The sequence below is a fragment of the Zonotrichia leucophrys genome, chromosome 2, assembly GCF_028769735.1.
Source record: "Zonotrichia leucophrys gambelii isolate GWCS_2022_RI chromosome 2, RI_Zleu_2.0, whole genome shotgun sequence".
Taxonomy (NCBI): domain Eukaryota; kingdom Metazoa; phylum Chordata; class Aves; order Passeriformes; family Passerellidae; genus Zonotrichia; species Zonotrichia leucophrys.
In genome coordinates this window covers 118,971,024-118,987,395 of record NC_088171.1, presented here as the reverse complement: position 1 = coordinate 118,987,395, position 16,372 = coordinate 118,971,024, and the positions used below count along the sequence as shown (strand labels likewise).

Here is a 16,372-nt window from a genome sequence, read left to right as displayed (position 1 = left end):
GTTAGAGAATTATACTATTCAAATTGATTATGTAATTTAGTTTCAAAAATTATTGTTTATTATCCTAATTTAGGTCTCCTACTATTCGAGACATGGTTGTACGGTGTATTGCACAGATGGTGAATTCCCAGGCTGCTAACATTCGTTCTGGCTGGAAAAACATTTTTTCAGTGTTTCATCTGGCAGCCTCAGATCAGGATGAAAGTATAGTGGAGCTGGCATTCCAGACTACAGGACACATTGTCAGTGAGTATGGACAATATTCAGACATCATGGAAGTGAGTGTCACTCCAGAGCCCAAGAAGCTTTGTGGACTCACAGCCTGCATATGAGAGCCTGCTTCATGTCTTGGAACCAATGATTTACACTTTCCAGTTGGTCCTCTGGGAAAATGCTTACCAGAGTCATTCAATAAGAGTAGAGTTAACTGGTTTTCTTTATGCCTTTTAAAAAAAACTTGTCTGTTTGTTGCATTCTGTAGTAAAACAACTCAGGCCTTAGATAATTCTGATTTAATGTGTACATTTTTATTTAAATTAAATATTCTGGGGTTTCCCCTAGGGAAGAAAAAAAGTGCATATTTTACTAATATGTTGTTTGCTTATCTTTTTCTGTAATTCTGCATTGTGCTTGTGTAAGGCCCATTTAGGAGGAAGTGCTGACATAGGGAGGCACTAGATAATTTTTTCTCTCTGTATTCTAATCTAGATCCCAGGCTTTAAGGGATCTATTCTGTCTGAGCATCTGCAAGTTTATAAAACTGTTTCATCTTCGATGAAGCACTTTTTTTTTCTTCCAAAGCAGCTGTTTATAAACAAGGCATCATGTTGCTGGCGAGGAGGTCCATTAGTAGATGGAAGTCCATACTTCATGTGTCCCTCCTAAGCTGTGGGGACACAGACTAGTGTTAAACAGCCTATTTCTCTAGTCTTGCTTAACTATTACATTTCCCTGCTTTAGTCCAGGTTCTACTTTAATTTATTTTTAATACTTGCTGTCAAAATGAAATGCCCTCTGGGTAATTTTTTTTTTATATTACTTTTTTTTTCTTTAGTTTTTCTTACTACTCAGGCATTTGACAGCAGCAATCAATGAACCAGTCTCTCATGACTTCTGTTACAGACAGTTCATATTAGAATTAATAAATTTTAAAGCATGACACTTTTTTTTTTCTCCTTTTCACACTTTCCTCTCAGCAATCGTGTTTGAGAAACACTTCCCAGCAACCATAGATTCTTTCCAGGATGCAGTGAAGTGCTTGTCTGAATTTGCCTGCAATGCAGCATTTCCAGATACCAGTATGGAAGCGATCCGCCTCATTCGCCACTGTGCAAAATATGTGTCTGACAGGCCTCAGGTATAGTCTGTGTTAACTAAATTAGAAGAAAAAGAGAAGAAATAGCTATGCTAAAGAAAAAATAGCTATGCTAAACTTATTGGCTTCCCTTCAAGTTTCATGGATTAATGAGAAATGTACTTTATTCAGAAACAATAGGAGTATAAAATGCCACAGGCTTTGAAAGTTATCAGTGATTTTTCTATTCTTCTTTTATTCCCCTTTGCCCATTCCCTACCACCCAGTTCAGCTTGCATTCCTGAGAGCTGTTGGAAATCAGTGTATCTCAAGATCTGCTCTCTGCTGGGAAATGTGAAGAAATGGATAATGCCATAACCAAAAATGTTTGATATCCTCAAAATGTTATGGTTAGGTCCTCACTTTAGGAGCTATCTCTATAAAAAAACGAGAGCAAGAAACTCACACTGAACTGCAAGCAAAAACTGGTGCTTGAATATGTAATCTTGTTTATTTTTTAAATTCATTCATCATAATATTCTAAGCATTAGTTTGAAAAACACTTCAGTTTCCCAGTGCTACTGTTTTAATTGCCAACTCATCTGAGCTATCAGGGTATAATACTCTTGCAGCAGAGATTGTTGCTTACACTCCAAATTGTGTTTTATTCTTAAGTATCCAACTTCTGTGGCTGTCTAACTCTGTTTTCTTCTAAAGGCATTCAAGGAATACACAAGTGATGATATGAATGTAGCTCCTGAAGACAGAGTGTGGGTGCGAGGATGGTTCCCAATTCTCTTTGAGTTGTCCTGTATCATCAATAGATGCAAATTAGATGTAAGAACCAGGTAACAATCAGTATTTGTAATTCAAATTTTAAAAGGCTTACTTTGTACTTTTGAAACAAAAACAACTCTTGGTAAATGTAAAATCACTTATGTATTTAATTCAGATGATACCACTGTGGAAACAACAAACACCCTTTAAATAGACACTGGAATATAGCAATTAAGTCTGTGTTCTGTATATTTTAAATTTTTATTTTCTGTTATAATAAGCAACAAAGTTATGTAGTTGTGATTGCATTCTGTCTGGCTCATCCCACTTACCGTGGGGATTTTAAAACTGGTTTTATACCATGGTTCATTAAGTGGTTGAGGATTGCAGAAATGGTTAAAAAAAGCAAAGCTGTACTCTGATTTCATGTAAAACTTGCTTATTTTTCTGGAATATGATTTTCCCTTGTAAAGCATATTCAGTTGTAATTCTGATGTGAAATATGAGGGGTTGTACACAAATAACTTTAAATTTACACATTGGCATGGGGCTGTGCACCTGGACTCCCTTTATAGCTGGTGAAGGTTAACTAGACTTTTGTACTTTTTAACTGGAAATATTTGTTTATTAATTTTTGTGGCCCTTGGTAAAGGAGTTGATTTACTATTTTAATTTCAATTTACCACAGCTCTCAAAAATATTTTTGGCTATTGCCTGCAACTATAAAGTGCTTTTTTACAAGCTGATTTTCTACTTATGTTTTGGATACTCGTGTATGTATATTTTTCTAAACAGTTTTTGAGTTTGTTATTGCTGCTGTAGTTGTACTTACTTGGTCTTGCTCATGTCTTTCTGTAACTCTTGGTATAAGCTGTTCTTTCTTCATTTCAGGGGCTTAACAGTAATGTTTGAAATAATGAAGACATATGGCCATACTTATGAAAAACACTGGTGGCAAGATTTGTTTCGGATTGTCTTCAGGATATTTGACAACATGAAACTGCCAGAACAGCAGACTGAGGTGATAAAAGTGGAGGAAGATAATTTACATGAGAACTACATTTACAGTAGAAAACCTGTAATATAACTTAGTCAAGTAATGTAGGGTAAACCTCAAAACTTGGATGGTGGACCTGTGGTTCTAGTAGCCTTGTTTTGTTTTATTGGCATTCTGTTGGCAGGTGTTGTCACTTTTTTCATTTTTTTTAAAGCCATAGTTGTAAAATACCTGGTAGTTTACACTGGGAACAGCAGAAGAATAGCATAAAATGCAATGTCTCTAGGGCTTGTAAGCAGAGCTGTAGCTTTTACATATGATGTTTGGAATATGAGACGCACAGCATGCTCATTTGAGTGAGGCTTGTAGTCAGCAGTGAAGTCACAATTAATAGAAATAAGTTCTGTTACTTCAAAATTTTTGATGACAAGGCAGAAAAAAAACCCCCTCAGCCAAAGTGAAACCAAAACAGCACCCCACAACCAACCCACAGACAAACATAAACCACCCAAAACAGCACTGTGCTGTCATTGCACACTTTTGACCAGCCATTCAGGTTTTGATCTGCCAAACCAGAACCAGATACTGCTCTGAAAAACAACTGAAATGGGCTTTAAAATGTAACTAATGTGTAAATTGTTAGTATTAGAAGTTAGATCAAAATTGTCAATTGTTTGAGAGGCTTTGTCTGGCTGTTTGTAGTAGGACATGTCTCACTTCAATAATTTTTTTTCCCCCCTGGAAAATGCTTAAACACGGCTTTAGCTTGGTGTTAAATCATTGAGTAGGATTGGACACTAAGACTGTTGGTTTATCTGTTCCTGTAGTTCTTTTTAACCTGCTTGTTAGCAAAGCAGGAGTTGAGGCTCCAGATTTTGAGGTTTTGAGATACGGAAATGAATTTCATGTCACTATAAAGCAAATTGAGTGAATACAAATATGTTTATGCAGAAGTTTCGCCTTCAGGTTGTAACTCTTCTTTTTTTTGACTCCTAGAAAGCTGAATGGATGACAACTACTTGTAACCATGCACTTTATGCAATCTGTGATGTATTTACACAGTATTTAGAAGTACTTAGTGATGTTCTTTTGGATGATATATTTGCACAGCTCTACTGGTGTGTGCAGCAAGGTAGGAACTGCACAAATTATGTTAAAACAATGTTAACACTTTACAATGTTAACATTTACTGTTGAATGTGAATGAACAAATACCCTGTTTGTCTCTTACAGACAATGAACAACTGGCACGATCTGGTACAAACTGTTTGGAGAATGTTGTCATCCTTAATGGTGAAAAGTTCACCCTAGAAATCTGGGATAAAACTTGCACTTGCATGCTGGATATTTTCAAAACTACAATCCCTCATGCGTAAGACAACTGTTAATATTAATACTTTGTGCAATAGTTTAACTAGATGATTTACCCATTTCAAACTCTTAGATATCTCATGGGTGGGGTGAACAAAAAGCTGTTAAGTGTGGACTAAAGAGAAACAGACTTACTTGCAAGGTGGTGGTAAATTAGGTGTAGGTATTCTGTATTGTTAATGATGAAGTGTTAAAAACTAAAATACTGTATAGGAGATAAGCAAAAAAACTGTCCAACAACCTCCAGAATGTAATATGAATCAGTTTTAAGGTTTTGGATTTTTGGAGAAGTACTATATGATGTTTTTGGTTTTTTTTGTTTTTTTTTTTTTTGGTAATAGAAGATGCCGGCTTTGCTGTTTGTAATTACATGTGGAGCTTTTGCCATAAAATACTAAAATACTGCAACAGTCCTACAGATTTAAGTCTGTGTGGTTGATGGTTAATTTTCATCATATGTTTGTATGAATCTTAATATTTTTGTGAAAATTTTCTTGGCTGCTTGGTAATTCTTTCCATTCGTATGATAACTCTATGTGAGGTTTCTTGGAGTAAGTAAGGCTGCACCATTCCAAGTGCTGTGTTTCATCCAGTTCATAGTCTTTGCTTCTGGGACCTACTTTAGGCCTGTAGAAAACTGAAGCAAAAGAAACCTTCTGCATGTCAGTCTTTCCCTTTCCTCTAAAATTCCTCCAGTTTTAGAGTTGCATATCAGATAGCACTGTAAGAGAGCTTCATTCATCTATTAAAAGATAAAATCTGTCACTAGCTCACTTTTTTTTTTTTTTTTAAGTAAGTAGGTATAAATTAATTCCATCCATAAATAAGTCTAAAATGAAGCTGAAATATTTGGGAGCTAGCAAGATACTTCTGTATTTTGGTAACTGCCAAAAATAAAATTGGAAGCCACATCTCTGGATGTGGAAGTTCAGCTGAATTAACCCTAATTTATTAGGGCCTGTACTTGGAAAGATTTTGAAGTTAATATTCACTAGCAGAACATTTGCTTTGGTTTCAGCTTATGGTCAAAACTTACATTTCTGGGTATTCTTATAATTGAATATTAGAAACCTTTCTAGAGCAGCATTTTGAATATCTTAATATTTAGACATACTCAAAAATACTCTTGTTGCCTTTAGTTATATCTAATTTGAAATATGTGTATTATTCACTTTGATGTTGAGGCCCTTCTGCTTCTCCAATGGGTTCTTTTCCTTAGGAGAGTATCCAACTCCTTCCTTTAACTTTCTCTTTCTTTCTCTTTTAATCTTTCTGTACCATCTTTTCAGAACTTCATTATGTTATTGCTTTTGAAATTTCTGGGAGGTTCCCAACTTTTGTAGTCTTATTTTGATTTTATGTAAGGGTACACATCTTTTTTTTTTTTTTTTTCCTTCTCTTTCTGGGTCCTAGGAGGATACTTCTTTTTTGCCTCTCTTTTTATGACATCTGGTTGTTTTTCTGAGACTCCTGGTTTGGCTGACATTTTGTATTTTATTTCTAATCCCTCTATTATCCTTTTTTTCTTTTGCAATGGAACTTTTTCTCCCCTCCCATCCTTAGTGTTTTTATTATTTTATTTTTTTGACAATGCAAAAAAATTATCAGTTTTAATTTACCAGTTTTAATAAAACCACCCAGTTCTAATATTCAGCTTGTTGTGGTGCCTGCCTCAATGCTTAGAGAAGGCAAATGATCTCTTTACCTTTGTTTTTCCATGCCTGGAAGTAACACAGTAGTTAATGTTGAAATGGAGACAGACAAATCACACAGTGGTATATTTGAAAACTTTATGGGCAAGTGCTTTATTGCCAGTTGTCTTCAAATAGTCAGAGGCTGTGAATCTCTGGAGTGTGAAGTATCTTCTGGCAGAAGTTCTTATTAGTCTGATCAGGTAGAGTTTCATTTGTTCTTTTTTAGCATTCATATGAAACATCTTCCAGGTGTTGTGCAGCTTCTCTAATTTAAGAGCTGCAACATTGGCTGCAGTATTAGTTCTTAGTTGCAGTATCAGCCTCTGCTGGTTCTTGGCAAGTTACCTTTTTGCAGAGAGAGTTGATCATATTTCCTTGTTTGGAAAATGTACTATACTATTTACTCAGCTACCAATTTCTGCAAGGGTCAGTTACTAGAAAACCACAGGCCATGCTGCTGCCAAGCTTCTGCAGGTCACTGAGGTGTTGACAGCTGGAGATACTCATACAGAATGGCACAGAATGGCTGAAGTTGGAAGGGGCTCTGGAGGTTTTGTAGCCCAACCCCTGTGCTTAGGCATGGCCACCCCAGAGCACTTTTCCCAGCACCATGTCCTGACTTTCTAATACCTCCAAGGGGGGAAGCTCCACAGCCTTTCTGAGCAACCTCTGCCTTGTGCTTGATCACCCTCACAGTGAAAAACTGTTTCCTAATGCTCCTAGGGAACTTCCTGTGTTTGTACCATTGCCTCTGGTCCTGGCATTGGGAATCACTGGAAAAAGCCTGGCTCTGCTTTGCCCCCACATTTCAGATATTTATAGTGTGTTGATAAGTTGTCCTGAGCCTTTTCTTCTCCAGGCTGGACAGTCCTCATTGTCTCAGACTCTCCTTATGGGAGAGATGCTCTGGTTCCTTCTTCACCTTTGTGGCTTGTTGCTGAACTTTCTCCAGCAGGTCCATCTCTCAAACTGGGGAGCCCAGGACTGGCCACAGTGCTGAGCAGAGGGGCAGGGTCCCCTTCCCACCTGCTGGCAGCTCTCCTCACACAGCCCAGCCTAGAATTGGCTTTCCCTGCAGCGAGGGCACCCTGCTCACTCACATCCCGCCTGGTGACCGCCAGGATCCCCAGGGCCTTCTCTGCAGGCCAGGCTGCTCCCCAGCTGGGCAGCCCCAGCACGTCCTGGCGTCTTTGGCCTTGCTCCCCCCAGGTGGAGAACTTTGTTCTGCCCTCACTGAACTGCACAGGGTTCCCATCAGCCCATGCTCCAGCCTGTGGAGGTCCCTCTGGATGGCAGCATGACCCTCTGGTGTATCAGCCACTCCTCCTACTTTGTGTCATCCAGCATCCTGAGAGTGCTCTCTGCCCCATCTGGGTGATGGACATTGTCCATTGAAGTGTCCATGAAGATGGACAGATTGTACCCAGCATTGACCACGGTACCACTGGCCTCCAGCTAGATTCTGGGCACCTCATCACCATCCTCTTGGCTTAGCTGTTCAGTCAGTTTGCAGTCCACCTCTTTGCTCGTCCAGCCTATCAATTTTTGCTTATTGTAATGGTTTCTTTAATTTTTCTTTTAGTTTAACTTCTCTTTAATTTCTCTTCTGTTCATAATTTTTGTTAATTTAAATTTTCTGAAGCTTCGTAAGAGCGAGTCTTGGCTTTCTGGTGCTGAGAAATCCAGTGTGAGTGCCCTCTTATCTTCAAAAAACTCAAGAGTTAGAATTGGTTCCTTGCACAGATTATGGTGGTCCAGCCTCCACCAGCTCATAGTGGCTCATTATCCCAATGCCTCAATTTATGTTCTTGCAGCTTTCAGGAATCAGTTCTCTATTCTATTTGTTGCCTTATTACATGCCTCAAGTTTTTGTCTTATTTGTCTTTTTAGTTATCCAGTATTCAGTTTTCTGGAGATCAGTGGTACATTCACTTAGGAAGCTTAACTTGGTGTAAAAACTTTCCCTTAGGAAATGCAGACACAAATGTCCAATATGTGTTACCTCGCACAGATGGAGACTAAAGAGTTTGAGACCATGACAATGACAAGTAATTCTGATCTTACTTTGCAGAAGTAGATTGGATGGAACAAGAAATGATGGGACAGCTTAGGTTATTTAATCCAATTTCCCTCAATTCTTGGCAGGTACAGACATCCTCAGTAAGTTACAATTGGTGTAGAAATTTTTCAGTGCTAAGGTTAAAGTCCTCAAGACAACGGCGTCTTATAGGAAACCAGCAGGGAAGAGATCAGAAGTATTGTCAGTGATTTGATACCTCATAACAGCAATGAATCCTGAGTGGAAGTGATGAAATTTTAATTGGAAATAGAAACATTATCCTGGAATATACCCCAGACAGAGAATGCAAAACATCTCAAATGTTAATGAGGCTTCTTCTGGAGTAGATTCATTCTTTCTTCTAGATCAAGTTTAAGGCAGTGTGGGAGAAGAGGCCCACTAATGGCACTAAAACTCTGCATCAAAACAAATATAGTATTTCTGAGAAAAGCTAATCCACCTCAGTATAGTCTACTTGTCCATCCAAGGTAGTTGGCAGAAATGTTGAAGTTCAACAAGCACAGTACTTACACTTTCAAATGTGTGAAGAAATAAGGTGCACTTAGAATTGAAATTAATGCAAAAACCCCACATCATGTTGAAGGGAGTTTTTAGAGTGTTGGTTCTGATTTATATTTGAAACTTGGTAAATTTGGGACTGGTGTTGTGTTTTCAAGGCTGCTGACTTGGAGACCAGTCGGTGGGGAGTTCTGCTCTGGCTCTGCTTCTGATGCAAAAGAAAAACTGGTAAGCTGCTGGAATAAACAAAACAATAATTTAAGATTGCAAGAGCTTGGTACAAATGTGTTGTGATGTAGAATAGATGAAAATATACTTGCTTTAAATACATTTTTCAGTTTTGATTTATGTGATTTTTTTTTTCCAGCTCAAGTGCTATTTAATGTTTTAAAATGGCCAGGAATTAATTGATAAAGAAGTATGTATTTGTTTGCAGCAAAGTTGACTTCCATGAATTGGCTGTAGGTAGTTACCTGTGTTTGTTTTAGGTACTGTCCTGTGACTGGCAGGTTTCTCTAATACTGTATTTGGGCTTTGAGTTGTTTTGTGGTTTGGGTCATGGTTTTCTTTCATTTTGTACTGGAAAGAAGAGAAACTGCTGAAGAGGAATAGATTGGCAGACTGACTTTTTTTGCCTCCAAATTTTCTCTTGTAATAAGACCTTAAATATCAATTTAAAGTAGAAAATATGTATAACCACCAGATTTCTTAGTGTTGATTGAAGAAACTGGTGTGAAGTCTGGATTTGCCTGCAAGTGACAGCTCCTGTAGCTGCTTTGCTACTGATGAGAATTAGTTTAGCTTTTGGACATTCTCACAAGATTGCTGCATAAAGTTCTTTATAGATTAATGAAGCACTTGATACAAGTTGCTCAAGGCTAATGGTCCAGATGAGCTTTACTAAGAGAGCCTGACATCCTCCATTTATCTTTATGAAGTGTTACCAACTTAAACAAAGTAAATGTTTGTGAAGGTCAGTTCTCAGTATATGGGTATTGTACCTTTGTTCTGTACCATGACTCATTTATAGTGGTTTGATCTAAACATATTGGCTATATTTTTGATCCATTTATGTCAAATATAATAGCATGCATAAATGTCTTAGTCTTGAGTAAATTGAAAGATCTTTTTCCTTTGAAATAGTTTAACATTATTGTTTTTAAAAAATATTTTTGTCTTCAGTGTAAAAATTAACAGAATTAACAGAACTTGTGTAATAAATTATACTAAAGGAAAAATACTTTGGCTATCTCATTTAGTAGGATAGAATCTTAGGGCTTTGGATTGTTTCATTGCATTTTTGTTTAGGTTGCTCAAATATGATGGAGTGTTTTGCTATCAGTAGACGTGATACCTATTAAAATATATATTTTTACTTAGTAGAGATGAAAACTTTGGTTATCTGCTTATATGAGAAGCTGAGGTGTTCTTTACAGGAACCTGCCAGCAAACCTCCTACTCTTCATCTGGTAAATCTTGAGTGACAGAAGAAATGCTTGGAGGGAGTGCAAAAACCTATCTGAAAAATGCTGCTCATTGCATTTTCTGTGTACTTAAGTAGTTGTTACTTGTTAAATTTTCAGTTGTTTCTTAGTAGCTCATCTTTCTGGTACAGCTTTCATGAATGCTCATAGCAAATATGACTCAAGTGAATGAAAGTGCAGTGTTGAAACAGCAAATGTCCTGAGCTCTGAAGAGCACAGCACTATTACCAATTACTAGAAGTTTTCTGTAAGTTAATTACTTAATTTTCCTTTTTTTTCTTTTCAGGATACAATCTCCCAGAAGTCAGTAGATATCCATGACTCCATCCAGCCTCGACCTTCAGATGGACGCCCATTTCAGCCCAGCACAGGGGCCACGGTAGCAGAGGAAGCAACTAAAGCCAGGCCAGCAGCAAGTGTGTACTCTGCAGGGGTTTGGAATTTTTATCTGTGTAGTATGAACTGGATGTTTGATGTATTAGTTACAGCCCCAGCTGTGATTTCAGAAACATGATGGGAAGAAATCACGTTGTTTAAATTTTTGTCTTCTTGTAGTATGATAGAATTCTCTTCGACTCCTGTGGGTCCACATTTTTTGCCTCTTAGAGTTCAACTGCAAGCTTCTAGGCTTTTTACCCAAAGCAAAATATTAAAAATAGTAATTTCTTTACAGTGCTGTGTGAAATTTCTTTTCTTAGGAGCAGAGATTTTTCAGTGCAAAATGCAAAAGAAGCAGTAGCTGAAAAAGAATTCTGTCTATGATTTGAGGAGAGTTTATCAAACCCTTATTTGAGATCCTTGTGCAGTTGTGTTTCATTGCTTAAAATGGTCATGTGGTACATTAGTACTTGCCACAGCTGCAAACAAGCATGGTGCCAATGCTGTGCTAAGCCTCCTCCTGCCTGGGAGCAGCCTCTGGCCCTTGCTATTGCACTGGAGGTCCAAGTCACTCATTTTGGTGATTTTTAGTTAACACTAAACCAGGTTGATCCAATGTATCACAGACAACTTCAGGAAACAGTTTTTTAAGAAGTTCCAGTTGGTAACATGGTGATCTCTCCTGGTGTTAGTAATTCCAGCAGGTGGATTCCAGGTTTGCTTTACACGTGTTCTTGAAGTTAAACTGTTCTTCAACATACCCTCAAAACAGCTCAGAAAAGTTCTTTAGTTAACAAGTAACTTTCTTTCCTTTAAAGAATTTCCAGAACAGAAGTTATTTGCTGCTCTTTTGATCAAGTGTGTTGTGCAGCTGGAACTCATTCAGACGATCGACAACATTGTGTTCTTCCCAGCAACTAGCAAAAAAGAGGATGCAGAGAATCTAGCAGCAGCACAAGTAAGTGGAACTGATAGGTACCTCTCTTTTTAGCAACTTTTCTTCCAAAGGTGTTAAGTTTCTCGAACTCCTGTAGCATCTGCTAATTTATAATTTTTACATGCATTTTAGAATTTCCATTGGCCTGTTGAGATCTTGTACAGCTTCCATTACATTGCATTTGCTGTGCCAGGGCAGCTCTGTGGAGATTTAAACATGTATTGCTGAAAGGGATTTGTATATCTGGGATGTGGATACCACCTTTAATGCAGTGTTAAGTTTAAGTACAAGTGCAGATGTAAACAGGGTAGGATTGAGTTATCTCAGGAACTTGCTGAAAACAGGTGTGAATTTTTACTTCAAATCTTTTTCTTCCTGTTTCCCTTTTGTCAATAGAGAGATGCAGTAGACTTTGATGTCCATGTGGATACACAGGATCAAGGGATGTATCGTTTCCTAACATCACAGCAGCTTTTCAAACTTCTTGATTGTCTGCTGGAATCTCACAGATTTGCTAAAGCATTTAATTCAAACAATGAACAAAGAACTGCTCTCTGGAAAGCAGGTGAGTCAGTCCTCCTGAAGAAATACTTTGTGACAGTATGAATTGACCCAAAAATAGGGCAGGAGTACTTTGATGCTAAATGTAAAAGTTGAAGCTTTGGCTCTATAAGTGTAGGACTCATAAAGGGAGGAGACCTAATCTGTGGAGGTGCAAATATCTCTGATTTCCGAAAATTTAAGGTTTCACTGAGGCACAGCTGCCAAGCTGATTCTTGGCTGTAGGTGTGAGTCCCATGCTTGGAAACTGCAGGCACAAGCACAGGTTTCACAGCCAGTTATAAGCTGATACTAAAAATGGGTGCCAAACACAATTCTGGCACGTATAAATAGGTTGATTTTTAGCAATGCTCCATTGTAATAAATATTATGAGAAAATAATTAACTGAGGTGATTCTTCTGTCTGTGTGCAGAAGATGCTAAAAAAGAGAAGTGGGGGACTGTAATAAACTGAACCAAAAATCTCAGTGGATGCTTGGAATTCCCGTAGGTTTCAAAGGGAAATCCAAGCCCAACCTGCTGAAGCAGGAGACGAGCAGCCTGGCCTGCGGGCTGCGCATCCTGTTCCGCATGTACATGGACGAGAGCCGCACCAGCGCCTGGGAGGAGGTCCAGCAGAGGCTGCTGAAGTAAGGCCCGTGGAGCTGAGCCTGTGGTGCTATTTCTCATGTTAAAGAAAGGGGGTGGGTTATTTAAAAGGACAGACCATCTCTGTTTGCAGTAAATTTCTAGAGCCAACACCTGTGTGTGGTGGTCACTGCTAATGTTAAGAGTTTTATGTTCTGTGGAGAGTGCTGGGCCTCCAGCTACTGATGCTGTCTCTCCTTTTTGTTCCCATTGCATGTTTTGCAGGGAGAACAAAGATTTTTTTTCACCTTGTTTTGTATCATGTGGGTAGGTGGGGGCTCTTCTTTAAAAAGGAAAGCAGCTATCACCTAAACCCTGTTTTTTCTTTCACTGACCTCAGGTATTTTAGACAGCTGGCACTGTTTGTTCTCATTTTCAGAAATGGACTCTGGGCTCTAGCAGCCTTGTGAGCATACAGAGGCCTTTGGCTCTTTGGTTATTGATCTGAATGTTTTTTGTTTATAAAGTTTTCAAGCAACAGTTAGAATAAGGGAGGGCTTTAAACCTCAACAGCAACACTTAAGGCTAAGACTTGAAGACTAGGAAGCAGAGCTGAAAGCTGCCTGTTACTTCAACATGAGATATTCCTAAAGCCCACATGATGCTTTGTCAGATGCCTCTCAAAGAGCACTTGATATATTTCAAATACATTCACAGACAGCATAATCACATTTTGTCAGCTTATTTATTACTGAAGTCCAAGGACTTTGGGTTTGACTTAAACAAGGTCACTGCTTTCTGTCATTAGGCAGGCTTAGAGCAGCTTTCATAAAGCAGTGCTGTTCTACACCAGGGCTTTACACTGCCAGAATTTGCAAAGCCAGAGCTCTCTTTCTGCAGTAGAGCTCAGAAGGAAATGTGAGTTACAATATTTTTGTGTCTTTTGTCTCCAGTGTCTGCAGCGAGGCTCTGAGCTATTTCCTCACTCTTACATCAGAAAGCCATCGGGAAGCCTGGACTAACCTTTTGCTCTTATTTTTGACTAAAGTCCTGAAGATAAGTGATGAAAGGGTAGGTAACTGTTTGCAGTGATGTTTCAGATGACATGTACAGGTAAGAAGTAGTTCCAGACTGGTTCATCACACACAGTTACAGACTTGACTTTAAAAGCTCTTGCTGCTCTGTAGCCACTCTTGTGCTGAGGGAATATACATTCAAACTGCACTTGACAGATACTGACACTAATAATTCAGTGTGAAGGTGCAATGAGTGATAAAATAAAATGTGCCAGAGAAGTTTAAAGATGCTGGAATCCTTTAGAAGTGTGTGTTAAATTGTTTTTTACCCCTCTCCTGCTGAGGAAGACAATTAGTGATGATATTTTATTCAAAGAATTAACTCTTGTTTCTGCTGCCAGTGCTGCAGGTACACGTACATCTTGACCTTCTCCAAAGCAGTTCTGCAGTAAATAAATCCCTGTTTAATCTCCCTCTAAGAACACTTGGCTGAAATAATTAAGTGATGAAAAAGGCCAACTGCAAGAAAAAAGCTCATAATAGAAAAATATTTCCTCTTGTAGAATAAGCATTAGTAAGGAGCTTTGTGTAGCTGGTGAGCATCTGTCAGAGTATATCACAGCTGTCTTAGCCTTGTTCTAGCCCTGAAATTCTGCTAATATCAGTTGTAAAGGTGTTTCTACTTGTCACTTTGGGTTTCTCACCCTCATTTGGGAGAGTATTTAATATTCTGATTTTGCAGTGTGCTTTCTGAGGTGTACTCATGTATAACAGAGTCATTTTTTGTTTGTTTTCTCCTCAGTTCAAGGCCCATGCCTCGTTCTACTACCCTTTGCTGTGTGAAATCATGCAGTTTGACCTGATTCCTGAGCTCCGGGCTGTGTTGCGAAGGTTTTTCCTGCGGATCGGGGTGGTTTTCCAGATATCCCAACCACCAGAACAAGAGCCTGGGATAAGCAAGCATTAGCAGATAGTGATGCTCTGTTTCCAAGTTTATATTCCTCAGCTAAATAAAAGGACCAGGTAGCTGGGCCATTCTGTCTGGATCTCCATGTAAATGGTTTCTTTCTCTGGCAGTGTGTATCCAAGGGTTAACGGTACAGACGCTTCCAACTGTAATTAAGGCTTGCAGCACTCCAGTCCCTCTCTTTCCTGGCAGATTCTCTCCCATCGGTTTCTCTTGCCTGGCTCCTGCTGAGCACAGAGCCAGTTTATAGCACAGTCCCCCTTGTCAGCACGGGCTGCAGTGTCCTTTACTGTCCTAGACAGCAGCATAGCAACAGATGTTTATGGCGGGTGTGAAAGTGAAGTGTACCCAAAGAAACATATATATGTAAAGGTTTGAGCTTCTGCGAGAAGTACAACTCAGGAGAGCTGTATTTTGAAGGATAAAATGTTTATAGTGAAAAGAAAAAGGAGATTATTGTTCATGGAAAAAAATATTTAGCAACTATGTCTGATATTCTAAGATTTTTGCACACTCAGGCTGTCTGAGACATTGGTAATCATCCTTCTGTGAAAATGTACAGAGATGCAGATCTGTAATATAAACTCTTTAACACTATACAGTTCTTCCCAAATGATTTTATTTCTGTAATACTGATTTGTTGAAAGCCCATAACTCTTCCTTGTTTACCAAATGCACTAGAAGTTTGGGTTTCTTTTTTGGGTTGTGATTTTTTTTTTCTTCCTTTTTTGTTATTTTTGTTTTGTTTTGTTTCATTGTAGCCCAGAAGTTATTGTTGCCGACTTTTGTCAAGAACAGCGGTAGAAATATCACGACTGACATAACTACCTGTAATATACTTGTTTTAGGGCTTTGAAATATAACGAGCCATTGAAATGATGATCCTTCAAGGACTGGAACTTGAATCACTGCAAACAAGTCTAGGTTGTGTCTGCTGTCAGATGTTTTTTGTTTGATGTAGATTTCACTCTTATGTACAGAATTTAATGTTGGATATATTCAAGTAACAAATCTGGCATGGTTTGGGGATGGTTAAATTTATTGGAAATGTATTCATACTGTGAATTGTGCTCTGATGGTTAACAGACGAGATTGTCAAGCATTCTGTATTACAATGGATGTAGAAATTTTTTTCAGATGGACAAAATGTATATGGTACAGATATGTAAAGTTTTCTATGTAAAAAAAAATTCTGTACAACTTTCTGTACAATATTTGGTTCTCATCTGGCATATTCTAATCAGGTTATAGGTCAATAAAGTTTTTGAACTCTTTCATCAGTGCAATCAAAACCAGTCTAATCCACAGCTACTTGTTTTACAGTTTGCTTTGCCTCTCATGCTTTTGTTTCAAAGGAGCAAACCCCAGACCCTGGGAGCAGAAAGCTTGGTGCTCTCTGGGTGACTGGGATGCCTCTTCTCACTGTTAGAGACAAATACAGGGGGAAAGGAGTGATAAATTAAAAAAAAAAAAAAGGTGGGCAGGGCTGGAGGAGAATAAAAGCGCTGCATGAACTGGTCAGATGGACCCCTTAGTGCTGCACAGAGAGAAGCTCAGAGCTGCACTTCACTCTCTGGGGATTAAAACACAAGCACCAAACAGCTGCTGGATAAAGGGGGAAGGGAAGGGAAGGGAAGGGAAGGGAAGGGAAGGAAGGGAAGGGAAGGGAAGGGAAGGGAAGGGAAGGGAAGGGAAGGGAAGGGAAGGGAAGGAAGGGAAGGGAAGGGAAGGGAAGGGATTACAGTTCTGCT

General features: G+C 38.7%; 1 protein-coding gene across 1 annotated transcript in view; it reads left to right on the top strand.

Moving 5' to 3' along the window:
• Positions 1-15,895, top strand: part of ARFGEF1 (ADP ribosylation factor guanine nucleotide exchange factor 1) — an 84,975-nt gene extending 69,080 nt beyond the window's left edge. The window contains exons 27-39 of the mRNA XM_064706192.1: positions 74-246; positions 1,197-1,357; positions 2,012-2,142; positions 2,963-3,092; positions 4,065-4,200; positions 4,302-4,440; positions 8,870-8,939; positions 10,482-10,611; positions 11,392-11,531; positions 11,907-12,075; positions 12,562-12,700; positions 13,592-13,709; positions 14,457-15,895. Of these exons, the coding sequence (XP_064562262.1) occupies positions 74-246; positions 1,197-1,357; positions 2,012-2,142; positions 2,963-3,092; positions 4,065-4,200; positions 4,302-4,440; positions 8,870-8,939; positions 10,482-10,611; positions 11,392-11,531; positions 11,907-12,075; positions 12,562-12,700; positions 13,592-13,709; positions 14,457-14,621 (1,801 nt within the window). The 3' untranslated portion in view covers positions 14,622-15,895. The remainder of the gene's footprint in view (positions 1-73; positions 247-1,196; positions 1,358-2,011; positions 2,143-2,962; positions 3,093-4,064; positions 4,201-4,301; positions 4,441-8,869; positions 8,940-10,481; positions 10,612-11,391; positions 11,532-11,906; positions 12,076-12,561; positions 12,701-13,591; positions 13,710-14,456) is intronic.
• The last annotated feature ends 477 nt before the right edge of the window (positions 15,896-16,372 follow it).